This window comes from Scaptodrosophila lebanonensis, unplaced genomic scaffold, assembly GCF_003285725.1.
Source record: "Scaptodrosophila lebanonensis strain 11010-0011.00,11010-0021.00 unplaced genomic scaffold, SlebRS2 tig00000098-arrow-pilon, whole genome shotgun sequence".
Lineage (NCBI taxonomy): Eukaryota > Metazoa > Arthropoda > Insecta > Diptera > Drosophilidae > Scaptodrosophila > Scaptodrosophila lebanonensis.
In genome coordinates, this window is record NW_022060568.1 from 506487 (window position 1) to 533553 (window position 27067).

The window sequence follows — 27067 nt, forward strand, 5'->3', positions numbered from 1 at the left end:
GCGCCACTGTTAAGCATTTAACATTTTGGCATAGCGCTGTTAAACGTTCTGCTACACATCTTGCACTAATAATTTTACCTATGTATGTATTTTACCTATGTATACATATATGTATGTATATGTATGTATGTAATTATTTGTAAATATGCAGTCCGATTTTATACCATGTACCATTCCGTTTTTGTTCTTGATCAGCATGACAAGGCTAATCAATCTAAATACTCGTAAAATCTTAATTCATTCCTGTAATTAAGAATTACGAACCCGGTTTTTCTATTTTCTCATATACATACATACATCTTTTATCAGTGAGGTTAAATCAACCATTTGCAGGATGAGTAGATTGCAGAAAATCTTTCTAAGTACTGCCCTCTATTGACGAAATGTGATTTCGTGGACTAAGCGATAAGGACGGATAAATAGCTATAGATTAAAATTAAAATTAGAAAAGAAGAAGAAATTAAATGAAAGGATACACTGGATATTAAAATAAAACCCGAAAATAGTTGATATATGTATGTATGTGTGTATAGAGTGTTTTTTAAACACCAGCCGTTATTTGTTTATTGAAGAATTATATAAAAACCGTCTCAATATCCGTTGAAATTGTGAGTTATTTCAGTTTTCTGCTGTTGTTTCATAGCATTATTGGTGTTATTGAGTTTTTGGTTCTTGATGTGCTGTGTTGAAAGCTTCTCCATTATGTATGTATGTATGTATGTGTGTATAAAGTGTTTTTTAAACACCTGCCGTTATTTGTTTATTGAAGAATTAGTCTCATAAGCCTCAATATTCGTTGAAATTGTGAGTTATTTCCGTTTTCTGCTTTTGTGTCATAACATTATTGGTGATATTGAGTTTTCGGTTCTTGATGTGGTCTCAGGTCTCGGAACGAATCACAGATATATAGTTCGGATACATTTGGACCATACTTGGCTACGATAGTAATCTGGAAAACAACTGTTGGAAATAGTTTTACTTGTAAAGGTCGGATAAATTTGAAATACCTATTCGGTTTTTTGGGCATATAAAAAATGTGAAATTGTAAGACCGAAACTGTACTCGTACACTTACCTGTGCTAAGTCAAGATCTTGTGTGAGTCTTTTATATAGGTATGCATTTCAAACACTCTTCATAGTTCTCTAGTGTTCTAATTGATTGTTGAAAGGTGTTTAGAGACAACAGATCTCAGGTCTCGGCACGGAATACAGATAAATAGTGCGTAAAGTATATACGAACTTTCATGATCGTAATCTGGAAAGCAACGTATTAATATACGGATTAAAAAAGGTGCATTTATGCTTACTTTTGTTAAATGATTAATTTATTGATTCCTGGAAATATCAGTGTCTTCTGTTTTAACCATAGTTGTGTGTTCTGGATTGCTTGATTTGGGTATAGAACGTATGGTTTCTGCAACACAGATCATTTAAAAATATAAGCCATAAAAATACTTATCTTATAGAGTAGTCGTAGTTACCTAGAGTTCAGATGCGTCTTCATTTGAAGCATTAAAACGCTCATCAATTTCAAGTATTTTCTTGGGGTATAGCTGATGACCTACTGTAAAGTGGCGGCGTAATGCCCTAGAATTGAAACTAAGTGCACCTACGACTACGTCTGCCTTACGACTCGAACGATACACATATGGGGGTGCAGGTGGGTCTGCATCCCAGTTCTCTTCACTCTCTCTCAGGGGCGGGTATGGAGACGGATGACGCTGCCGCGGCTCAGGGCATGATGTCGACTCCGCTTGTGCTCCCTTCTGCAGATGTTCTGCAGATTTTGGACTATGTCGTGGCTCAAAGAATTCCACCGATTTAGCACCTACGACTATGTCTGCCTTAAGATTCGAACGATACACATTTGGGGGTGCAGGTGGCTCTGCATCCCAGCCCTCCTCTTCACTATCTTGTGGTGCAGGTGGCTCTGCATCCCAGCCCTCCTCTTCACTCTCTTGTGCTGCAGGTGGCTCTGCATCCCAGCTCTCCTCTTCACTCTCTTGTGCTGCAGGTGGCTCTGCATCCCAGCCCTCCCCTTCACTCTCTTGTGGTGCCGATGACTGTTCTATGGTGTTCCTTGCCGTCGGAATGTTCTCTTCTGCCGACTTTGATGAGGCAAGAGAATTTTGGGCAGCCAGGCTGTCCCGTAGCTGGAGTTCTTTAGTATGCGATGGCTTCTCATTCTCCAACTTCTTATTGTCAGGATTTTCAGGACAATACTGCATATGCCTCCACAGTAGATAGCGGAGAGTTCGATGCTCGCTAGAGAAAGGACATGTTGCAAACATACTTTCCCGTTGAGGCTTCATTTTTTGTCAAAAATTATCAAAAAATAAATTTTACTCCTTAAAAACAAAAAAAAATCCAATTAAATGTTGACAGTATAGATACAAGCTTTTGCTAAGGCTACTATATCTTTATGAATAACATCGGAAGCTGGCAACATGTCCATATTCGGAATATATTTATAATCTACTAGCGTCCTGCCTCTGCTTCGCACGGGTATTTTTACACAAATTTTAAAAATTATACATTTTATAACACACACACACTTAACACACATACACCCTTCTTTTTTTTGCACCATGTTCACCGTCGATAGTGTAGCTTCCCAACAGTGAAAGAATCCATTAAATCGGTCCAGTAGATTCGGAGCCTTTTCAATTCAAACAAACAAACATACAAACAAACAACCATACAAACAAACAATCATAATAATAATATAATATATTATAGATAATATTAGTATAGATGAGAAATATTTTGATTTATATTTAAACAATAGTATTTATATATTATTAGAAAACGGCGAAGTCGTTTTTTCTATTACAAACATAATTTTAAAAGTTTAAGATTTAATTCAATTGTTAACGTTCAGCTCGGTTGATAGTTTGATCGAATTATCGAACTCATTACTGCTGTTTGTCAACGGACAATCAACATAAATGTCAAACAAAACAAACAATAAAAAAAATACTATGTACATACACGTATGTACTTATATTTGGTATCATGTTGCTTGGTGTTTTGTATTATTACAAGCTCTGTTATCTATTTAATACATATGTATGTATATATGTATATATTTTCACATCTCAACTGCGCAACTGCTGTTAGGCGATCGGCTAGCAGTAAAAGCTCTTTCGATGCTGCCAGATCATTATGACTCTGCTCTGTTATAAAAAGCGCGCTCTGTTAACTCTATTAACAACGGTAAATGCGCAAATGAAATAAAAAAGCTGAACAACGTGCTGTATGTCTCCGTTTTTGTTTAATATTAAATTGTGTTTAAAGTGTTAACAGTGTTTAAGTATGGTGTATAGTGGATATATTCCACAGAACTTGTAAAGTACGAATGGAGACAATGGGTAATCACAGGATTTGGCTGCTGTGCATTTGTCTGAGCATCTGTTGGCAAAACGGCGGCGCCAACAAATCTGCACAGCGCGCCGAAATTGCAAAATTGCGAACCGAGCTGAGCGCCGCTCTAGAGGAAGAGCAGCCTGACCTGGTTAGTGAAAAATCAGTAACAATATATTTATTCTATTAACATTTTTTCTCAGCATGGCGTCATTGTTCAGCCCACATGGACAAATACTGGATCCAAAACGGCAGCGGTAGTCGACAGCAAAGTGGTCGTGGACAAGACATCACTTAGCGAGACATCTGCATTGCGTAGCGAAATAAATAGCGCAGTGGCCTCCAATTCATATGCTCGTGCCGATCCTGGAAATGCGGCGGAGGTCCGTGCGCTGGAGGCAGCGCTGTCGGGCAAGGGCAGCACACAGCAAGTGCCTAACTTAGGAAAGGCACACGACAAAATGGAGCTATTAGGTGGGAGCCAGCAAACAGACGAAAGAACATCAACAAATCAGCCCAATGTGGTTGACTCTAATGCCGCCGAAATCATTGGTGGGGAAGCGGAAATCGATTTGGCACAATTGCAGCGCTTAGAGCTGTCTAAGCGGCGCACACGTGAAATGCTTGTCTTGAAACGGATTGTCGAGGATTTCTCGTTCACGCTGGGTGCAGATGTGGAACAGTGGGCGCATGTGCAGCACAATGGCAGCGGGTACTTTGTGGGTCGACGCCGGCAGGATTTGGTCTTGCTCAGCAGCACCAATAGCAGTGGGTACCAGCAGCTTCAGACACTGCCGTTGTCGGGGCCCGTGACCGCAATGATGACCTTTGAGCGCTGGGATTCGAAAGCTCACCTGCAGGAGGGCGTAATTCTGATGGCCTTGGAGAGGCAGCTCTTTTGGTATCGGTATGATGCAGTCACTGGCTATTCGCTGCACTGGACCTGGCAGCTGGGGACTAACGTCACAAGCCTTGTGGCTTTTATGGTGGAGAATCGAGAGTATCTGGCCTTAACTAATAATCAGAGCATCAGCATCTATGGCTATGACTTGGCCGCCGGCGAGTTCTGGATAGAGCAGAGATTGCAGCTTGGAGGCACTTGCACAGCGCTTGCTGTGCTTGACACGGGTCGGGACCTGTTGCTGGCGGTGGGGCGAGAGAACAAGACGTTGATATATGCTTACAATTCGCGTGTGTTCAGCAGCGATGCAGGACTACGTTTCCGTCTGCGTCACAGCCTAGAGAGCCCCCAAATTGGACACATTGCTGCCTTCCAAATGGGCGGTCGCAGCTATCTAGCATTGGGCGGACAACGACCGCAAATAATGCTTTATTCGCAGGGCCAGCTTCACCCGCGCACCATTCTCGGCCAGAATTTCGGGGTTGTAGAGTTGTTTTTGCCAGTGCCTGTGCGCACATATCGAGATGATCTACTGCTCCTGGTGCAGCATCGGGTCCAATTTGATACCCACCATCTGGTTGTGCTGGAGACACTGGTGTGGAATGGTGATACCTTTGAGGCGAGTGTGCCAGCGCCTTGTGAGCTGGGCAGCCAAGTGGTGCACATTGGCGTCGGTTGCATGCTGGACATACAACGGGATGCTGGTCTGAAAGGGGCTGCCCTTCTCCGTCAGGGCGATATACCCCTTCTGCTGGTGCCGCGTCATGATGCGGAGTCGGGCCTGTTTCGTTTGTACACCGAGCTTTTGCCTCGCAACTCAGAACTGCATGATTTACAGGAAATCTATGAATTCATGCGTCATTGGGTGAGCGAGCAGGATGAGTTGGTTTTGGCCGCCCAGCAGTTATTGGAGGCGTCCCAGCCACAAAAACACCTGAACTTTGACGAGGTGAACACGCCACTTCTGATTGTTGTGGGCGCCGAAGTGCAGGCGCTGCACATTAATGATGTACCCTGGACAGAGGCGGATGTACGAATGAATGTGCATTGGCTGCTGCAGCAACTGCGTCTACTCGATCACGACCTTTTGGGGGAGGGCGCAACAGAACCAGAATCTCGCTCTGGATATCGTTTCAAACGCCAACCTCAACTCTTTCCCTTTAACTATGAAAGTCTGGAATTTGACTTTGTTGAAGCTCAGGAGCTGCACGTGGAACAGTTCAATAATGAACTTTTTTATGTACAGGATTCCTCGCTCCAATTTGAGGGCACCCTCAACGTCCAGCAGCTGGAAGTCTTGGAACCAAAGGATGACATAATACCACGTACTGTAGATGAAACAAATACTACCACAACTCTCAATTCTACGATGGAACATCTACAAATAAATGGTGACATCATCTGTGAATACATCAATGATATACCTTGGTCAGAGTTCGTCAAACAGCTCGTGTGGCGTAACAAGGCACTAGAGCTTCCTCAACTGAATGTGCATGGCGTAAGTACATGGGTTTTTAACCTTTACCATGAGTATGGTACCGATAAAGCTAGTTTAACAAAATTAGATAGAATCTTTATCTTATATTAGAGACTCAAGTCCTCAAGTTTTTTATATATAATACCTTCCTTAATGGGTTTCCTACGCAGGCAGTTGTATTCGAGCAATCCTTGGAGGTAAGCACGCTCAATAAACTGAGCTTTCCGGGTGATTATCTCTGGTCCAATGCGAACATCACTTCGATTGTGGCGGCACCCAAGACATTCACTCAGACACTATGTAAGTTCGTCTATTAACTATTAAATTCTAAACTAATCCGTATTTTAAAACCCTTACAAACAGCTGTTAATGCTGTGGACACTGATGGTTTAATTAACGGCGTAAATCCACTCGATGCCATCACCTTGAGGGATGCGCAAGACTGGCCGGGCGTAGTCACATTCACACAGCTGGAAGTGTCTAGGGAGCTCGATGTAAGTACCGACGAAATGATGGGCAAATAAATTAGCAAGATAAATATATTGTTATAATATTCTTAGCTTCATGGCAGTGCACAGGGACGTCAAATCGAACAGGCGCCAACGAATCCCACACTGGCCGAGACGCATCTCATCCAAGCGGCCTGCCACTTTTCACAACTCGTTGTCAATGGAAACCTCATATTGCAGGGTAGATTCGACAACGATAGCTTCGACTCCCTAATTGGCGACATTGCCCAACGGCCAAGGGATCCAGCAGCGGAATTAGTCATACCTTCAGTCAAACGGTTCTCGCAACTGGTGTTGCCAGTGGATACACATGTCCAGGATGGCGCTATCAGTTGCATACCAATTGAACAATTTGTGACCAAACACACGCCACAGACCCTGCACAATCTAACGCATCTGGCGGGCTACATTTATTTCCATAGTCTGAAGCTAAGTGGATTCTATGATGGTGTCGATCTGGGCCAGCTATTACAACAGGCTTTACGTATTGATGAACCACAGGATGCGCCCGACACACAATTACATTTCGTGAATGGTGGAGAACTGTGGTTGGCACCACCAGTCGATGTCAAACTTCGAGTGACGCATACCCTCAACGACGTACCTCTGGCGACGGGCTATCAAATGTTGCATGAGACCATCTACATGGAGGAGGCGCAGTTTGAAAATCTCTCGACTGATGTCTTAGATGTGGCCGGCGGAGTGCAGGGAAAGGGTATGCTCAATGGTCGCAATATTAGCGACCACACACACGATACCAATAGTAACTGGACAGGCAATCTTCATGTGCAAGATCTCATCCTGCCGCAGGGTGTGCGAGCCGAGAAACTACACGGCATTAACTCCACTCGCCTGCTCGGCTTGCTACAGCAGCTGGACGAGCTTCCGCTGCTCATACTCTCCGGTCAGTTGCAGGTAGATCGTATTATCGTCAGTGGTGATGTGCAGGTGAGCGGTGCACTCAATGGCCAGAATTTTGAGCAGCTACTGGGTGATGTGGTTTGGCTGAATCGGCCCAACGATTTGCGTACGCGCTGGACGTTTGGGCAGCCTCCAATCTTTGCTAAAAATTTGCAAGTGCTTGGTACCTTCAATGAACGGCTTTTTCCCGAGCTAGTGGCGGATATTGTATTTCGTTCAAATGACTCCATCGTTATTGAGGGCACAAAGAGCTTTGTGCAACCACTCCGCGTTCTCGATCAGCTTCAACTGGAGGCTCTTAATGGCGTACCTTGTAAATATTTAGCAAATAAAGTGCAGCCCATAGAGTTTTCCGGTACGTTGCGCATTCCTGGCCGCCTCTATGTCGGACAACTTGAGGTGGAAGGCACTCTTAATGGCTATGATGTGAACAAACTGGAGAAACTGCTGCGCTGGGATCCCCATATGAAGGCCTATGTACACCGCGGCGTTGTCCGCATAGCCCCACAGCATTCCCTAAACGACATCACAGTATATGGTCATTGGGGGCATCGCAATGATGCCCCACTGATGCAGTTCTTCGAGGAGCTGTTGTACAAAAACCAGCCTGTATTGCTTCTGGAGGGGGAAAAGAACTTTACGGGGCGTGTGAGCATAAGAGGGGGCGCTCAAATTGGTGAGCTCAATGGCTTAAAACTGGACGATCTGCTGCATCAGCTGATATTCATAAATGAGGGTGCTTACGAAGGACGGATGATAACTGTGCATACTCCAGTCTACTTTAAGGCGCCCGTGGTGATGGAAGAACTGCTCATCAAGGATCGCTTGGTGTTGGGACAATCCCTGCTGAATGGCTGCAATATGAGTGACTGGCTGCGTGACACATTGCGCGTAGATCGTGACTGGCAAACGGAACGTAAGTAGCGTGCTATGAACAAATGAAGTCTTACCGGCATTCCACATGGTGCTTCATATTGCAGAACCACTTTTATTTGCACCCGGATCGTTGGATAACAATGCGTTGAACGTGCGTCGTGTAAACGGCTTGGATCTGGCTTGTGTTGTCACACTGCACACGGAACAGAAACTCAATGTGCCGCTGCTTCTCCTGGAGGAACTGTATGTGGATGGCCACATAAACGTACGGGGACTGGTTAACGAGTTGAACTTGTCCGAGGAATATGCCAATACATTGATGGTATGTATGATTAGCATCCACACCACTTGAATCAGTTGTGCTTTTTAAATTATTTTGCCTTTCCGTGCTCTATTAGTTGACATTATTATAAATTAATAATACTGATTAATTTTGATCGTTGTAGAAAAATCCAACTCATGCTCAAACAGTGAGTACGCCACTGCTCATGCAGTCGCTTCACGTGACTGGTGCTCTGCACGTGCCCGTGCCTGTCAATGGGGATCCCAATCTCAATTTGAGCGATGTGGCCAGTTTGTCGGAGCCAAAGCTGCGATTGCGAACGCCGCTCTACTTTGCCAGAATCCATACTCCCCATCTGCAAACTTCTCATCACATTTCGGGTATCGATTTCAAACACTGGCACCAAAACAGCCTATGGGCTCGTGGGCGACCCATGCAGTACATTACCGGTAACTGGAGCGTGGGGGAACTGCTAGTGCGTCAGCCACCAGCAGTGCCGTCGGGTCAGATTCCTGAACATAGTCTCTATCGAAGACGCACGGCCATGGATGAGTTTCAGGCATTGTGCGAGCGCTTTAAGAACATTTTCCAGTGGCTACGTTTCCCCTACCATGTGCAACGATTGGAACGACGCTTTGTACTGTCACTGAAACCGGAACAGAAGGACATAAGACGCATCTTTGAAATGAAAGCGCCCGTAAAGGAGGGCTCAAGCTATTTGCTCATCAATGAACGGGGCTGCTGGACGCGGGTCTATCGTTGGAATGGCACACTTTATATTCCAGCCGGTAGTTTTGAAAGTGGGCCGGTAGACGATGTATATGCGCTCGAGGTGGAGAATAATGCGAGCTCCACAAACGGGCAGTGGCACTTTATGACCAGCTTTGAGTTCGATGGAGACGAGACACAGCAATTACTTAACTGCAGCTCCCCAACCAACCTAAACTCCTGGCGCACAACCGCTGAAAGCGTAGAGTTAATGAATCTGCCAGCAAGTCTGCTCAAAAATCTACAACAACAGCGGCAGGCCCAACAACGTCTAATGCCCGTCAGCTATCCGCGAGCCTTAAAGTATTTGAGCCGACCGAACACGGACTCTGTGTTGCGGCCACATTTACAGGCTCCGTCAGCACTAAGCTATGAGGATTATCACTCATTGCTCAGCCACCTGCTGGAGGATCTCAGCTTTCGACTGCACACTGAAGTGAACATCACCCAGCTAAGCATACCCGAGAGTGATCTCTTCGATGAGCATCTGGTAGAAGATTTCCTTGCAGTGATGCAGTCGCTGCAGACGCAGCAGCTCTACGATCCCAAAAGTTTTCTATCGGTCGCCCCGGAGACACTGCAGCTGCCCGACAATCCAGCACGTGTTCTTGCCGCACGCAGCGTACAGCTTATATGGCCAGTAATTGTCGAGTTGGAGGCACTGCACGGCAAACTGCCGACCAATGCCACGCATGCGCATGACTTGTGCGTGCAGCTGAAACGCAGCCTCGGACTCAGTGTTCGCGATGTGCTGCTTATTGCCAACAGAAAGAAAGGGGACACCAAGCCAGTGTCAGAGGATTACACGCCACAGCTGCATGCCGTAATAGCTCGTCTACGGCAACTTCAGCAGCATCTACAGCAACTGATGCAGCCGGAAAAGGAAGAGCAGGAGGAGGGGGAGGAAATGATGGCAGCTGCAAGCAATCAGGACGAGACTATGTCCGTGATGATTACAGCAGCTCCCTTACAAACGATCCGTCTCGTTGTGGGGGATGCCAGGCGACCACGGCTACTATATGCACGCCTCACAATTGCCACAAAACCACCGGTGGTACCATCTACTGCACCACCGGCGCACATACAACTGCACTACGCCAATGGAACCCTGTTCCAGTCTTTGGCCGCAGCCCATACAGCCCGTCAACTGACAGCCCTACGGGTGCGCGATCAAACGCTCCTGGCCTTTGCCGAGAACTGCTGCCGTGTCCGGGTCTTCATTTACCGCGGTGTCCAGGGCTTTGTATCCTTTGCTGACTTTACTGTCGAACAGCCGATTGTGGAGCTGCTGACCATGCGGCTACCTCTAAGGAGACCCCCGGGCGCGATGTATGCGCTGGCCGTGGCACATCCCCGCCAAATCGTATTCTACGAATTGGTAATTATGGGCCTCCTCGAGCCCTGGATGCAATGCACATAGCCGTAGCGTTTTGTTTTTACTGTTAATCTTTTTGTTATTTTCTTGTTATGTATCTACACATTGTTAAGTTTAATTTCTTAATTATAGTATAGTATGATTTACTACCGTCTATTCCTTCAAAAATGTGTCTTTGGAAAACGTTTAATGTTGCATGATGATAAATGCAATTAAAAATATGTTAATTGTTTATTGTAACATACAAAATAATATTATAGTTTTTTAGGCAAGCGAATAACAATTAATTCGAGAACTAAACCAAATAAATGTTAAGTGATTTAATCGAAAGCGCTGTTTTTTCTGCAACGATGTGTTTATCGGAATTCCTTTTGAGTGTTTTCTTGAAATATTTGAGTTTTATTTTTATGGGTCTACAATGTGAGATGGGTCGTATACTACTCGTAATACAGATTAAAGAACTTTCGCAGAATGTTTTAATACTTATAAGATTAATGGCCAGCTGACGAGGGATAATTCAGGTCGAGTCGTGGATAAAGGTTTATAAGTAGTGGGGAGTATGAACATGGCAGTACAAGATGTTTAAAGTTTACCCATGATCACCATTCTATATATAGATACATATTTCAAGTTTATATAAAAAGAAAAATGAAGACCAAGACACAACCAATATTTGAAATATTTTATTTATTATATGAGAGTAGAACACTACAATTTTTTGTTTTGTTTTTTCATTTCTAAGTATAAACGATATTTGAACCACAACTTCTTATGTTTGACTCTTACAGCTTAGGCCCAGCTTATGACTACGCCCCCAGTTAGGACCCGTTTAGGCGGCGGGTGGTGCCCACCAACTGGCGCACGCGCGCAGTTGGCACATGAAGATTCCACAAATTAAGCAAGGAAAAAATATATAGTATAGTATGTAGACAGTGACTAAAATAAATACAATACACACGATTTTATTAACGGCTATATACACTTTAGAGACGACACTGTCGGTGGCCTACGGAATCTTGACTGGTAGGAAGAGGCGTGGATCGCCGATTTTGGGACTGAGACGCACAACCACCTGGTCGTCGCCATCGCCGACCTCGAGGAATGAATTCCAATCGGCCAGGAAATAGAAACCATTCTTTTTCTTTGCCGGCGGCGGCTCCAGCGTTATGGGATCTGGTCCGAAAGAGTCGGCCAGATCATCCAGAGAGCCATTGCGCGACTCATCGGTGGCGCTAGACGACTCTGTGGTGGTGCTGGTCGTGCTGCTGCTTGCACCGTCTTTGGCAGCTGATAGTTGGCTGTCCATGTCCGCGTCGCCAAGACCCAGGCTAAGACTAATTTTTGTGGGCGCTTGGGTCGTGCTGCTTACGGACTCTGGCGCTTCTGTAGTTGTGGTGGTAGTGGTGGTGGTTGTCGTCGTTGATGTGGTTGCCTCGCTTTGCCTCCGTGCCTTGGACGTCTCATCACCACCAAGCTGCTGTGCCTGCAGTCCCTGTAAATATTGTGCATCTGATTGGTTCTGTCCCAGACCTGTATATAAATGCTGCTGTCCCAGACTGACATTTAGCTTTTGAAGTTCTTGCAGATTGCTGATCAGACGCTGCAACTCGCCCAAGTTATCGCCAATTTCCTGTGCCTGTCTGGGCTCTGGTGCGACCGCTTCTTCCGACGGTGGTGGCATTGCCAGCTGATAGTTTAGTTCGCTGAATTCGGCCATTAGGTCGCCGTCCAGGACACCCGTGTGGGCATCTGCATCTTCAGTATCCAAGTCATCGTCGCTGCGACGTCTGAAGCCCTGACCCTGAACCACTGGCTGTTCCGTAGAGACTCCGATGCGATTGGCCGCACGCTTAATGGCCGCTTCAATGATTTTTGTAGCGCTGAAGATGGGTAGCTCCACATTACTTTCGGTGGTAGGACGTGGCTCGCGCGGTGCCACCGGCTTCGTGGTAGTCAGAGAAAACACCGCTGGCGAGGACGAGTCATGAGTTTGCACGGGCGATCCGCTGCTGGCAGTAAAGGCCGTCGCCGCTGACGTTGTGGTCGTGATTCTGGGCGTTGTTTGTATGAGTGGTGTGGTGCTACTTGACTGTAGCTTGGTCTCCAGTTGCTGGGAGAGTTCGTTTGGCAATGCAACGCCCAGTTTCTTAAGCTCTTGGGCATTGTAGAGCAGCTTCTGTAACTCGTTCAGATCGGCTTGCTCTGCTGTCGCAGAGTTGGGTGGCATAGTGGGCCGTCTGGCGGGCACAAAGCGAGGTGCTGGTGGTGGTGGTGGAACAGCTGGTGTTGTCGTTTGTCCACCAATCACCGTTTTGTAGATGGGCTGCATATTCTGATAGCTCTGACGCTCGCCCTGATCCTCCAAGCTGCTGAAGAACTGCTGATACTGCTCGAACTCCTTGTCATCGATGCCGCCTGTGCCACGCTGTGGATGCGCCGGCTGAGACATGGCCAGCTCGCGCAGTTCCTCACTCGAAGTGACCTCTGGCGTCGGCTTGGGAGTCTTGGAGCGCGTTGGCTGCTCATAAACGGGCAAATCCAGCTTAAGTTGCGGTTCTTCCTCATCTTTGGCAGGTTGGGCGTAAATAATTTGCATGCCACTCAAGCTTTTTACGTCCTGTGTTCGTATAGAGGCAGCGGTGACCAACTGGGGAGCGACCGTCACTCCCTTGGTCTTGGGTATCTGCACGCGCTCCAGCTCCTGCACCTTGCTCAGTAGCTTCTGTAGCTGTACATAGTCCTGTGGTTTTACATCTGACAGCAGATTTGCGCCAGCTCCCGTCTCATTGGTCAGCTCAAAACTGTTCGATACTGGTCGACGGGGCTTGGGCGCTGTGGCAGCGGTGGAAATTTCCACACCAACGGCTGAAGGCGGCGTCTTATGCTGCGCCAATTGCTGCAGTTGTGCGAAGTCATTGCTGGGCAGACCCAAGACCGGAGCCGAGGGGGCTGCTAGCACATTACGAGTGGTGAAGCCCAGAGAGTTGGCTGCAGCCACATCGGCGGTGGGTGTGGTTGGGACAGGGCTTGCCAAATTGAGACGTTCCAGTTGCTGCACACGAGTGATAAGTTCCTGGAACTGGGCATGGTCAACGGGCGTTCTACCCTTGGCGGGACGATGAGTAGTGCTTGTTGTTGTTGTCGTAGTGGCCGCAGGACGAGTGGCTCGCTCCAACTGTTGAAAGTAAGCCTGAAGCTCTGCTAGGTCGGTATTGGCCTGGGGACGAGGCGTTGTGCTGGTGGTAGTTGTGGTGCTAGTGGTGCTGGTCTTGGCCAGCTTCTTGGTGTTGCGCGCCTGCTCGTACAATCTCTCCAGCTCACGATCATCGCTGAGCAGTCGCTGCAGCTGCACCAGATCCTTGGGGCCCAGTGCGCCAAAGTTGTCTAGACTAGTGGGTGGTTTGCGGGTGGTTGTTGTTGTAGATGCTACTTTTCTGGCCGCATTGGCCTGCTCCAGTTGCTGCAACTGCTTGAGTATCAGCTGTAGCTCTCGCTCATCGTTTGTGGGTCGTGGGGTGGTTGTGGCAACGGCAGCGGCGCTGAATCGATTGCTGAGTGTCTGTGTCCCCGGCTTGGCCGCCTTCAGCACATTTTCGGGATTGATCTTCAACTTCTCCAGCTCCTGTAGATTCTCCAGTAGTTTGGAGAGCTCGTCTGTTTGGCTGTGTGGCGTCTGCTGATTACCCGCGGACGCAAAATTAATATCGATATTGGGGTCTATGCGACGTCTCGGCTTCTTAGGCTCTATCAGCAGTGGTTCGCCGTGAGTAATGAGTTGCACTGTGGGCGAAGCTGTTGGTGGCGCGGCAGTAGTTGTACTAGTCGTTGTTGTTGTTGTTGTTGTTGTGCTTGTTGACGTTGTTGTGGTGCTGGTTGTGCTAGCCTGACGTTTGGGCGTCTTGTTTTGCAACCTTTCCAGCTCTTGCAGATTCTCCAGCAGCTTGGCTAACTCCGCGTTGCTTTGTGGTGGCAATTTAGCTGTAGTCGTTGAGAGCTGCGTTTGTGAGCTAATCGGCTCTACTGTCCCAGCCGCCGAATCCTGTGCCTGTGTCTGTGTCTGTGTCTGTGACTTTTTTAGCGCCTTGCTTGACTTCTTCACAATGCCAAAGCGAGTTAAATAGCCCTCTACCTCGGGCTTGACGCGTAGCTCCTCGCCAATGTTCAGCGGCTTGAAGTTTGTATAAGCATCAGGCTTAATGCGCGCCCCCTGCAGTCCACGCAGGTCCGCCACGCTAGCCACCACCGGCTGTGGTGCACTCTCGGCTGTGTAGTAATCATCCACGGCGTACCGCTTGTGCGTTTGCCCGCCACTTACGATTCCTAGACTCTCCAGTATGTCAGCGACTGGCTTTACTGTGGTGGTGCTGGTGGTGCTAGTCGCGACTGGACCACCGGGCCTCGGCCTGCGCAAAAATTGCGCATTCTTCGCACTGTAGTGAGAGCTAAATCGCTGAGAAGTCGATGGCGATGGTGGTGCAGGTGCCGCTAGTGGTCGTAGCGGTGGCACTTTGGCATAGTCGTAGGCATAGGGCAGCTTAGTCACAGGCTGGAAGTCCATACTGGGCTTGCCCAACGATGGCGACATCGGGTACATGGCCGGGGCTGGTGGATGATAGGTGGTTGCAGTGGGAATCGGCCGAAGCTGCAGCTTAGGATTATACGCCGGCTTGTAGGTGGTGGCTGCAACGGCAGGATTGCCTCCGGGTACCGTGCTGCGCGGCACTGCGCTCGGATCGGGAGTTAGAAATTTGATCGGATCTGGTGGCGTGTACGCATCAATTACCCGTGTTACGGGCGGTCGTGTGTACAGCTCCTGGAGGTTCTCCTCGGTGTTGTTGTCCGTATTGTAGGGCAGAACCAGCATCAAGGCCCTCATGCTGTCAGCACGGCTCATATCTCCCGCCTCAATGCTCTTCTCGTACTCCTCACGTGTGACCTTCTCGTAGAGCTCCTCTATCTCGCCACTGCATAGAAGGAAAGGGTCACAGATTAAACAAGTTTTTGTGTGATGCCTTGCTACTCACCGCGTCAGCCTCGGCAGCGCTGGATCATTGGCCAATATCTTCTGCACTTCATCTATCGTCTGCTCTACCTCGGGCGGCTGAAAGAAACTCTTGTCCAGCTGCTGCACATAGTTTCCACTGCCCTGTTGCTTGATCGTCGGCAATGCCGTTATCAGAGTTAGATGTAGGAGCAGGACCAGCATCCACTGCCTTAGCTTTCCATGCGGGGCGGAGCGGCTCATTGTGAAACGCTGTAAAGGGACAAATTTATAAAGACGGAGAATAAGTGGAATGAAGAGTAGTCAGCTAAGCTACGGTCAGACATGCAAATGATTTGCTCACAAATTTCGATTATTTTATTAATACAAGTAGTCTTTAAACAATTAATCCGTTCGTTCTAACAGAAAATATGCGTTTCAGTATGGAATTCTTATTGGTTTTTAGAATTAACCTTAAATGCTTGATATACTTTTGAAATTCGAATTTCAAATCACATTTGTCAGTCTGACCATATCTTAAATATTCGCCAACACAAGACGTAATCAAAATATTGTAAGCTGTATATTTTATCTTTTGAGTACTTTGTACTTTAAACGACTGAACTAAAAATGTACGTGGAAGAAAAGACTCCTAAAAATTTTTAAGTAGTGCCTCAATGAAGCTAAAAGTTAACTATCACAAAAGAGCCAAGTCATAGTATTTTCTCTTCAACTTGTTAGTCATAGGTTTATGAATTTCGAAAAACGGAAACAAACAGCATTTAATAAAACTTCAAAAATACATATGTTGGAGTTATGACAGAGTAGAAAAACTGGAATTTATTTCGTCAGACTATCCTAAAGGGTACACACTTTGCCAGTTAGAAATTATTTGTATTATTGTATATATAAGTAGTTGGAAAGAGTTATTCTTGCTACTATTGATGCAGATGGTTGTAACCCACAGACATCAGTTAGAATTAAAAAAAGAAAAAATGGATCAGTTTTTATATTGATTAATAGTAATCAAAATTTGATATTTAGTCATATATTATTGAATAGACATATTCGAAATTCTTCTCCTTTTTCTGTTTTTAGTTTGTTGATGAAATAATAGGCATCATAATTTTCTTTTTTAATAATGTAAATTGTGATATTAAGTCATTAATTAAAAAGTTTTCATTTGTTATATGTAATATTTATACATGGAAATTGGAAACTTTTGCCCAATGGTGAGAGGGCGAAAGTGCACACAAGAAAAACCACGCGTCAAAGGAATGATGCAACAGGTCCATCCCATGTTATTCGAACATGTCCGCCTGTCTGTACGTATGAACACCCATAACTTTGGAACCATTAGCGCTAGGTACTCCAAACTTGTTGTGTAGACTTGTGCTGTCCATATGCAGAGCAAGTTTACTACAAACGACATCTGCCTCATTATTTTATATAGCTGCCATATAACTGGTCAGTGGAAATATCTCTCAACTAGTATCTTGAGAAAATTTCGTATTTATTTCGTATGAAATTGGTTAAGATCGGTTGACTATATTATAATATAGCTGTCATAGAAACGATTCGTGCAGCCAAGTTGAAGGACTGTGGTCGAGTGATCGTTTATTTTAACAAATTCCGAATCGTATAAGTATAAAATCGAGTACCCTAATGCAGATGGAAATTGAAGAGCATTTGAAATCGTTCGCTGCCATAATCCGATCTGAATAAGTCACTCAGTTGACTGCACATGAGATCAGCGAGCCAATCGCTACAGCATCAGTCGCTCAGTCATGGATAAATCCCCAGAGGTAGAGTTTTAAGCAAGACTTCATTTGGCAACCGAGGACTTGGGCAATGCAAGCTGTGGTTTGCAATTCTACGACCACCAGCTCCATAAATTGCTCCACTTTGAGTCAATGACTGACTGCAACGACCATTCCGGACGAATCGCGACATGCCAGCACGTGAACGACGGTCCATTTAGAATGCGAGGCACGTCCCCAAATGGCTGACCACATAGCTCGGCCATAACTGGCGGCACTTTAGGCTTGAACTACGACTGTGGTTGGTTGGTTGGTTGTGGCTGCAATTCGTTTTACAAGATTATCTAACAGTTTATTTTTTGCTAACGGCGCTGCTATAACGCCGAACGACACTGGACGCGTCGCTTTCTTCGCTCGCGCAGCCAACTCATTAAATTTATGATTTAAGTGCGGCAATTAAGTGAAAATTAAACGCTTCGATAGATCGACGGAAAAGGCTCGAGTACGCAGCAATGGACTGTGAAGTGTCGGAATGTGTTCCGTCAAATCGCAACCACTGCAGATGGCCATCATCGACCACATCATTGCATAATCGTCATCTCCATTATCATTATAAGATCGTTAGATCGGACAAGTGGAACTTGCGCTCGGCTAGTCTGGAAGGAAAGATGAAGGAAGGAAGGCAAATCTCCTTGCATAACATACTCGCTCTGCAAAAATCATAAACTACAAATCCTATTTGCAAATGGAGTGTGTGTGTAAGCATAATTGCTTTTGGCGCGGCCAACAAACGACCAGCAACTACAACAACAACAACAACGCCACTGACAAAAAAAAAAAAAAAAATGTTTGCCGTCACAAAAAATGAAAAGTATCTTCGTCGTAACTTTTTTCATGCTTTTTAGTTATATGCTTAAATGAATTTTTACACTTTGTTGTTGCTGCTGTTGTAGTTATTGTTGCTGCTGTCACTTTTGACAAAAATTTGTCATGCATTTCATTTCATTTCACTTCATTTTTCTCTCTTTTTTTGCTTGTTTTCTTCTCTGCACTAAAGCGGAAATTTGTTAGCTGGTAGTTGAGAAAATTGTACGCCACTTGATTGAAGGCTTCGTCTATAAGTATGTCTGTAGTATGTACATACAAACATGTGTTTATTTTTTATGAAGTTGTCACAATTAGCTTTGATTTTCAGAGCGATTTAAACCAAAGCATGGCCAATTCATACCGGAGCTTGTGGCATATACAATATGTACGAGCATTGGCGGATCGCGATTGGTTCGATTTCATTATACAAGTAGTAACTACGTATAAGCTATATTTTTGTGATGAAGCTCTGCAGATTTATGTAAACAAATTGAGTTATAGCGAACAATATAACTGACTGCTTTGGTCATAAAAAAAACCAAAACGCTATTGTGTGGTTTAAAAATCACATATTTAAAAAATTTGATTACAAAATAAGCTCACAATCGGGACTTACTGCACTGGAACTTACGACAAAGATACAATACTCTATAATGGTACACTCTTGTGGCCGTACTATCGTATGTATTTTTCATTGACTTTCGCGTCCCACAAGCGATTCAACCATATCGTTCAAGCATATCCTTTTCATGACAGCTTTAATTGAATGGCTTGGAGAATCCCATGTGCAGTGCCGAAACAAAAGTCATCTGAAAATCTATGGGATGAGGTTTCAAAATCGAAATGAACAATATTGGCAAAATCTATGTCTATAACATATGGACATGATGGATACGTCATACAAATGCCACAGATGGCCGCAATTCCTGCCACATCAGCCGAGCCTTACATAACCAACATAAACTGCGACTTCTTCAAAGTCCCTGAATGCCCTAAGCATGCGTGTGGCTTTGTCGAACAGTAGTAAGGATCCCTAATCCACCATTGGTAGTCAAAGTATCTTATCTTATCTACCAGACACCTGCCACCTCCGATAATTCAAAAATTTCCAACATCTCGAGTAAATGTCTTTAAGACATAAGGAATGAAGACATTTCCTAAACATACTAAGTACTAAAGGAACCGGAAATTTGAATTTAAATCGATAGGAACTTTTTGCTTAGATTTTTTTCAATGTTTCAAATTATTCAACAGAGAAATTCGGTTAAATATTGAGTGAAGAAAGAAATTTCTAAATTTATAATTATAAATATAGTTAAAACTTGAAAATGTACGGTATTTGTTGGTTTAGACCTGGAATACCGAAATACCGCATGTAACGCAGAAATTCCAGTTGCTCTAATCTCTTAAAAGATTTTGTTATTTCTAAGAAATTGCGCATTTATGTCCGACAAGTTACGTTGCTACTACTTTTAAAATACATATGTACATATGTATGTACATACGAGTATCCACATTTGTAATCTGTCTTTAAACTTCAGACGTCAAATGCGTTTTAATTTCATAATCATAGCCATGCACTACTAACTTAATGTCGCCGTGTATGTGTGTGTGTTTGTTTGTGTTACATTTCCCATATTCCACTCACATCCATACATACATACATACATATGAACGTATGTACGTATGTATATGTATGAATGTTGAGTTGTAACAACAACAACTAATAAATTAAGTAAGCCAATCTAAGGTGAGTGCATTTCCAATGCACGCCGGCTTCGCTGAAGCGCATTAAGCTCTGGCGCTGACGTCAACGGTGACTGCGCTGCCTGCCGCATGTGTGTGTGAGTGTGTGGCAACAATTATGCTTTTGTTAAGTAATTTTTTGTAGTTTGTTATGATTAGCTATTAACAATACGACCAAGTCTTTGCTTTCGAGTCGATGACGTTACGATCGCCTAATTGAAACGATTTGCGTGGCATGAGATTTTCATTTATTTACGTTTTTTTTTTTCAACTTTTCATTTTCATTTGCTATTAGTGTTGTGTGTTGATTGAAATGCGTTTTGTAATTGTCAAGCTTGTCATTAAGGTTGACATTTTGTCGCGATGAGGAAGCTAATAAAACTAATTCGATAAGACAGCCAGAATTCCAGTTACGAGTTAGAGTCGACAAACGAACTTTCTTAAATCACACTCCTTTATTAATCAAATTTATTTCAGTTTCTCCACATCTTTAGAGCGTTAAAATTTTCCACAATTTCTAAACAATGAAAGCTTCTAAATAGCTCATTTGTTTGTCAGTGAAATGATAAAAAGCAGCAAAGATAAAACTCCGGTATTCCATCCCAATGAAATTTAAATTTAAAACAGAACACGAAAAGAAGGCGCTAACAGTGTTAATAATATTCTCGAAAACAGTCTGCTTAGTTAATCTAACCAAAGAGGCGGCCACATTAATCAGATTAATAACGAACTAATAGAACTTGCAGCTAAAATCGTTTTGCGAACAGAAGGTCCACAAAGTCTTTTACAAATCTAAATTACTTGGAGGCCAACCAATAATGTAAGATTGCTTAATCTTTTTGTAATATTATTTTAAATGAGTAGATAAAGCTCCATTTGATCTGTAAATTAATGTTTAGTTAATTGAAGCAAAACATTTACACATGCATCGAATGAGAAATTACAGACTGGCTTGTCTTGAGTTTGTGAGTTTGAAAGAACCTGCATAACAAGTTTAGCGGCAATGGTCGGTATATTTGTTAAGATTCTTGGGTTCAAACACACAATTGTAAATGCCTGGAAAGACTTCTTAGCTGTGCCTTACATTTAGAAAAATTATACAAATGCAGAGTTCAAACACAAAAATTGCAATTCAAATATAATTGTTTTTTGTGCTTGCATCGACAAACCTTAGAATGTCACATCGGTTTATAATATTAAGCCATTTATAGTCAATTGCAAAAATCAATAAAAGTGATAATTTAGTTCAAATACCACAATAGAAAGAATGTGGACTATATAGGTCGCGAATAAGTTCACCAAAGGTCAAAAATGTTTTATGATGGCATATTTGGGGAATCAGTTGTGCAGATAGTCTAAAAGAATAATTAATTGTTGTAGACATGAAAATATTTGGCAATACAAAGATTTCGAGAAGTTGAAAACTCTTCAAGAGTACAGAGTTTATGAGGGCTTGCTGGGAAGCTAATAACAAGGAATGAGTATAGCCCTCTACCAAAAAAAGGAGTACTACAGAGAAATTATTTGTCAGTCATACGTATTGACTATATATTTATATGAACTATACTTGTTTAATGAATATTTGATCACGCTCCAATGTTATTTGTCAATTAACTGCTGACATTGTCTCTATTATTCTATTGTTTTTTTTTTTTTAAGAGGGCAGAATGCTTCATTCATCTCAACTCTCTATACAGGCACTCATAAACCTACTTAGCCCTTTTTATAATCAAGATAATCTATTCAGCCAGTATTCAGAGAACCCGTAGTGTAGACTAACTTGTAGTTTTAATTACAGGCCCTTCATTAGAAGACGCCATGTTTGCATTACAATTTAAATAACAAAATATATATAAACTATCCAAAAGAATACGCTTCTGTCAATCCAAAAGATCAATAACTATTATTATTTTCTTTAGTATAGAATACTCTAGTTGATAATTAAATTATTATTATGCTTGTGATCTGTCTACCCATCAACCAAAGCAAGAGATTTGCCATATTCTGGTCAATTGGCTTGATCAAAAAAGGTAGTTATGATCGACAATTTGCCGGAATTCAAGGCAAGTCCAAACATTCCAAAGCAAATCAACATAAGTATTCTAATTATGTAGCTGTCTGACATTATGCCACAAACTCAATTCAAATCCATTCACTGCAATGATGTTAACCCTGAACCTTTGTGTGGTAGCGAGCCAAGTGACTTGACCTCTTGCTAACAAAAATAAAAGCAATCGCAATAAAAACAACAACCAGCGGGTAACAAGCAACAAAAACGTCGCCCAATTTCGTCTCATTACGTAGACAATTGACTTGGGGCATTGTTTATTTTTTTTGTTGCCTTTGTTTTTGTTTATGTTTATTTTGTGTCCATTGTCTAAAGTGGCCGTTGCTTTTTCCATCTGACAGCTCGTGAAAAACTGTGAACCCGGCGAGCAGGCGCTCCATTAGTTTAGTTAATCGAAAGCGTCAAGTACTTTGGCCAAAAGACTCTGTAATGTGCCTGACCTTCAAAACGGGGGCTGTTTTTTTTTATTAAACAAAGCTTAATACCAAATGAACGAGCAAAACTAAAACTTTGTCGTAGTTCACTTTTTGGGATTTTGAACGGATCATAAAAGCTGGCAAGTTATGGCCACATTGCTTGTTTGGTTTCTGTGGAAAGAAAGTGGCCGACACAGTTGCCAGAATCGTTAACTAAACACAATTTATGGTATGACAGCCATAACGGTGGATGGACCGACAGAAAGGGCTGAACGAAAACGTTTTGAAGGTTGAGTTGAAATCGAAATTAATTTGGAATATGCAAGTGAGCGCTATATGGAAATAGACAAAGGTTTAGGGTTATTAAATGCAAATATAGAAGATCAAAGCCGAGTCTACGCGATATCGTGGCGATGACAACGAGATATTTGTTACAGAGAGAACTCATTTTCACTAGAAATGTAGGAAAGACAGAAATATACCAAATAGTTTTTATTTTAAATTCAACTTATGGTTACAAAGAACTCTTAAGGAACTGCTGAATCTCTGCTCACTAAATCAATATATCTTGTTTGTTCGAGCCATAAGAAAACGTTGATTTGAGAGTTTAATTTGTTAACTACATTTAATAAAAATGAAATGGCTTTGTCTCTTAGCAATATTACTATACAATTATGCGATTATAATACCCATATTGGAACACAGCAAGAAACTCTGAAGGTTTTTTGCTTAGCAAAAGGTTTGTTTTTCTTGAAACTCCTCTGAATCGCTCTTTTATCAAAAAATTACTTACGCGTTATTTGGAATTTTTGCTTACAACTTTTACATTTCTGGGCAGTGAGTTTTTTTGAACAATTTAGAAATTTACCAATAATAGAGGTATCCCCAATTTGGAAAAGAAAGGCCTATTTTCGAAAGAAACCCCGCTAAAACAGACTTGAACTTGACTTTGCTCTTTGTTGGCTTCTGCTACACAGAACTTACAGTCAGTTGGTTGAGGTGGAAAATGCACTCCAACCTTCAGCATCTTATTTCATAGAATTATTTATTGGTGCCAATAAGGATTTCCTGCTTAATACATAGATGTTTAATGGCTGCAACTTAGGGAACAGAAATGGTATAGTTGAAACAGCCTACGACTAGAAATTCATTTGAGCAGCTTAAGATTAGAAGAGCTTGTTTAAATTAAAGAAAAACCGCAGAATAAATGACCAGCAATGATGATTAAGAATTGAGAATCCATAATGAAATGCGAGCGCAGATAATAAAGAAGGCACTGCAGACTCAGGTAAGTCCTTTCACACTAAATAGCTAACATACTTGTACTTCGGAGTAAAATTTAACAGCTAATTAGACTTGCAAGATGGATAAGAAATTCTAAAAAAAAAACTGCTTCAGCTGTGAATGGAAATTGAGAGTTTATAACGAAAAAACTGTTAGTCCTTTCGCACTAAATATATCGTATGAGAAAAATAAAAAAAAGTGTACATACGAGTATGTGTGTATATTGAAACTTTCAGCTCCAAATGTGGCTATAAAGAAATAAAGACCACAAAAATATTTTCATTTGAAGCAGCTTTACAAAAAAGGTCTCATTGCTGCGTTCATACAAATTGTGGAGCTGCATACAAAAGACTTAAGGCACGAACTAGCCACGAATGTTGGGCATATTAGAGGCAGGTATAAATATATGTACATATATACTATATATATATATTTTTCTATATGTATGCAAGTATATATGTATGGTTGGCAGCCTGCCGAAGGTCACGTGCATTCGAACTGTCAATAGCAGCCATTGTCGGTCATTTCCGGCACGTCCACGAAACCGTCTCGATGAGAAAGCGCCGTGAGCGGCTCTCACTTTGTCAATTAGTCAGCGACAGGTAAAAATCATCTGCCACACTTCATTAGTTGCGGCTAAAAATTTGCTAAAAGTAGCCGCAAAAACCACCATCAGAGAGAAGGAAAGAGAGAGAGTGTAGTTGAGGAAGAGGGAGAGAGAGAGAGAGAGAGAGAGAGAGTGGTTGCTGTACGCACCACTTTTACTGCAACTTGTTACAAATTTTGTAGTTGTTTTTTGTTTCAACTGTTTTTGTATGTTTCACTTTGCTTTTCACAGTGTGTGCAGTTTTTTGTTGTTGTTGCTATTTTTGATTTTCCTGATCTACCAGACTGCAATTCCAGCCACAAATTGCCAATTGCCGAGCTGCCTGTTGTCTGTTGTCTGATGTCTGCTGTTTGCGGTCTGTCGCCTAGCTTTGGGCCGGGTCTTTAATCAAAAGTCAGGTTGCGACGTTGCGACGGCCAACAGGCTTTCGACTAATGGCGAATTCGCAACTGCTTGCTGTTGCACCTAAATTCTATTTAAGCCAAGTGGCTGCCGCTGCCACTGCCACTGCGGCTGCAGCAGCCATCAGCGCCGTCTGCATATGACAAGCAGTGAATGTGAATGTTGTTTTTGGGCGGACAGGAAAGGAGACCGAGAGCCCGAACCGAGCTCGACAATCGAGCAGCAAACTTGGCCAACTGCTGCTTTTGGTAAATTGTCTTTACCGGCTGCCTCATTTTGTTGTTGTTGTTTTTGTCGTTTATTGATTTGTTGTCATTATTTTGTTCAGCTCCGCACAACTTTTACCGCTTCAGCGTGCAGACCTTTGTTTTGTTTTATTTTGTTTGGTTTTGTTTTGCAAAAATACTCATAACACTTAATTATTGTTATTGCATTACATTTAAAGTTTTGGCCGACTGCTGTATCGTTCATTTCTTTTTGCTTGATCTTTTTTTCTCTCTTAATTTTGTTTTTATTAACACTTTCACCTGTGCCACCCAAAAAAAAAAAAACAACTACAACAACAACAACAACGACAGCAACAAAAACAACAAACAAGTTAAGCAAACCATTTCACATGCGCTTAACAACTTATCTTGCCGCACTCTTGTTTACTTAAATGCTTGTTTTTGTTGTTCTTCCTCTACTGCTTCTTGAACACTTTGTGATTTTCATAATAAATTTATGTTTTATGCAGAAATTGCGACATGTTTTGTTATTGTTTTATTGTCGTTGTTTTTCAGTCACAAATAACACATTTGCATTGTCATTTACTGTTGTTGGACTTAAGTTTTTTGTATTTTTTATTAAACAACTGTTTAGTGTCAAGCAACATTTTTATGGGGTTTTATCTGTCCATACTTTTTTTTTATGACCATACAAGCACTGGGTGTGGTTTTTCCTTGCACAAATTTGCGTTTCATCGTATTGTTTCTATTTAACGACAAAGTTGTTTTTTATTCTGCAATTTCATTTAATGACGCCAGTATTGCTTTGCAACAATTAATTGTTTGATTTGCATTTAGTTTCTTTATTTTAGTAGAGTATATTTAAGTTGTACACTTGTTGACAATCTTTTGATGCATGTGTTTTTCTTGCTTCATCTACTAAGCTTTTTGAATTAATCGTTAATTTCCCTTTTTTCCAAAATCATTTATATTTTATTATTTAGTTATGTCCGTGCCTTGAGAATTAAAATTGTCGAATATAAGTTTCATTTATTTAATGCGCACAAAGCCCGTAAAACATTCTTCTAAAGAATTACGCAAATTCAAAACTTTTCTTGGGACCTATATACTCGTAGGTTTGGTGTATTTTAAGACCTGATTCGTGAAATGTATTATATTTGTATTTGTTTGCCTTAACAGTTGTTAAGAAATGATGAAGTTCTGCTCTCAGTAAGGTGTCCAATATAATAGTTGAAGAAATTGTTATGTCTTTCGTTTTTAACAATGATAATAAAAGTATTCAGCAATGCCTCTAATAGTTCTGACAATACCTTTTTCTGGCAATTTCTTCAATAATGCTTTTGAATCTTTGCAACCCACGTTGATATATTGATATATATTAATTGATTCAATTACCCTCAAATATCTGCTTCAATTACCTACAATCATATCCTTATCTACTTTGCATTTGTTTGGCCTTTATTAATTCTCAATCATTTTCTTCTATCATCTTTTGCAATCATCTTCCTCACTTAACTTGCAATTGACAAATTGCAAGGTCAACTAAGCTTTTCTTTTCCTATATTAAGCTTATTTATTCTGTCATCTTGGATCGACGTTTTTCATGCACTTTCTTCTTTCACCACCTCAATCATTTTTTCAATTCTGCAAGGTCAGCAGCATCATCCTTCTGAATCATCATATCCAATCTTTCTCAGTTCAACATCAACTTTGATTGTTTTTAGTCAACTATAAAACTTTCCTTCACCTCCAATACTTTGCTACAATCACCTGCTAAAATAGTCTTCCTTAATAACCTTGCAAACAACACCTTTCAAGGTCATCTTAGTATAATGCCTGCAATAAAATGCGAAGTTCGTGCTCTTAGTTATTTGTTATTTTGATCTTTATTTTAAAATTTGTAGCCTTAACTAGATCTTGGAGAATTGTGAAACCAATTGTTGCCTTTCATGATTTAATAAATAGACAAACGATTTCCAATTACATTTTCAAGCTCGGCTCGCTGGCCGCTGGCTCGGCACGTTCGATGGTCGAATTTTACAGCACAGCCGCAATCTTTTTCACAACTTTGAAGGCGTTTAACTTTCGGTGGCAAAAAAAAAAAACACAGACAAAAAAATTAAACTAAACCAAAACACAACACAATATCGATCCGAACCGAACCGAACCAAGCGATAACAACAACAATATATATATGTGTGTGTGTATATTATTGGCACAAGCGACTGGAAACGGG

The 27067-nt window shown here is 42.4% G+C and overlaps 3 protein-coding genes across 3 annotated transcripts; 1 reads left to right on the forward strand and 2 right to left on the reverse strand.

Annotated features, from left to right (window-relative positions):
• Positions 1 to 506: 506 nt before the first annotated feature.
• LOC115627910 (eukaryotic translation initiation factor 5B-like) lies at positions 507 to 2337 on the reverse strand. The gene is made up of 4 exons (XM_030523805.1): positions 1482 to 2337; positions 1308 to 1414; positions 1075 to 1255; positions 507 to 960 (listed from the first exon to the last, which is right to left on the reverse strand). The coding sequence occupies exon 1, from the start codon at positions 2310 to 2312 to the stop codon at positions 1482 to 1484; it is 831 nt and encodes a 276-aa protein (XP_030379665.1). The 5' UTR covers positions 2313 to 2337; the 3' UTR covers positions 507 to 960; positions 1075 to 1255; positions 1308 to 1414.
• A 911-nt stretch (positions 2338 to 3248) lies between these two features.
• LOC115627819 lies at positions 3249 to 10641 on the forward strand. The gene is made up of 7 exons (XM_030523652.1): positions 3249 to 3514; positions 3567 to 5762; positions 5912 to 6041; positions 6105 to 6235; positions 6302 to 8087; positions 8152 to 8369; positions 8494 to 10641. The coding sequence occupies exons 1-7, from the start codon at positions 3359 to 3361 to the stop codon at positions 10516 to 10518; spliced, it is 6642 nt and encodes a 2213-aa protein (XP_030379512.1). The 5' UTR covers positions 3249 to 3358; the 3' UTR covers positions 10519 to 10641.
• A 793-nt stretch (positions 10642 to 11434) lies between these two features.
• LOC115628002 (mucin-5AC) lies at positions 11435 to 26905 on the reverse strand. The gene is made up of 4 exons (XM_030523908.1): positions 26816 to 26905; positions 15498 to 15727; positions 13704 to 15437; positions 11435 to 13601 (listed from the first exon to the last, which is right to left on the reverse strand). The coding sequence occupies exons 2-4, from the start codon at positions 15716 to 15718 to the stop codon at positions 11480 to 11482; spliced, it is 4077 nt and encodes a 1358-aa protein (XP_030379768.1). The 5' UTR covers positions 15719 to 15727; positions 26816 to 26905; the 3' UTR covers positions 11435 to 11479.
• Between the last annotated feature and the right edge of the window lie 162 nt (positions 26906 to 27067).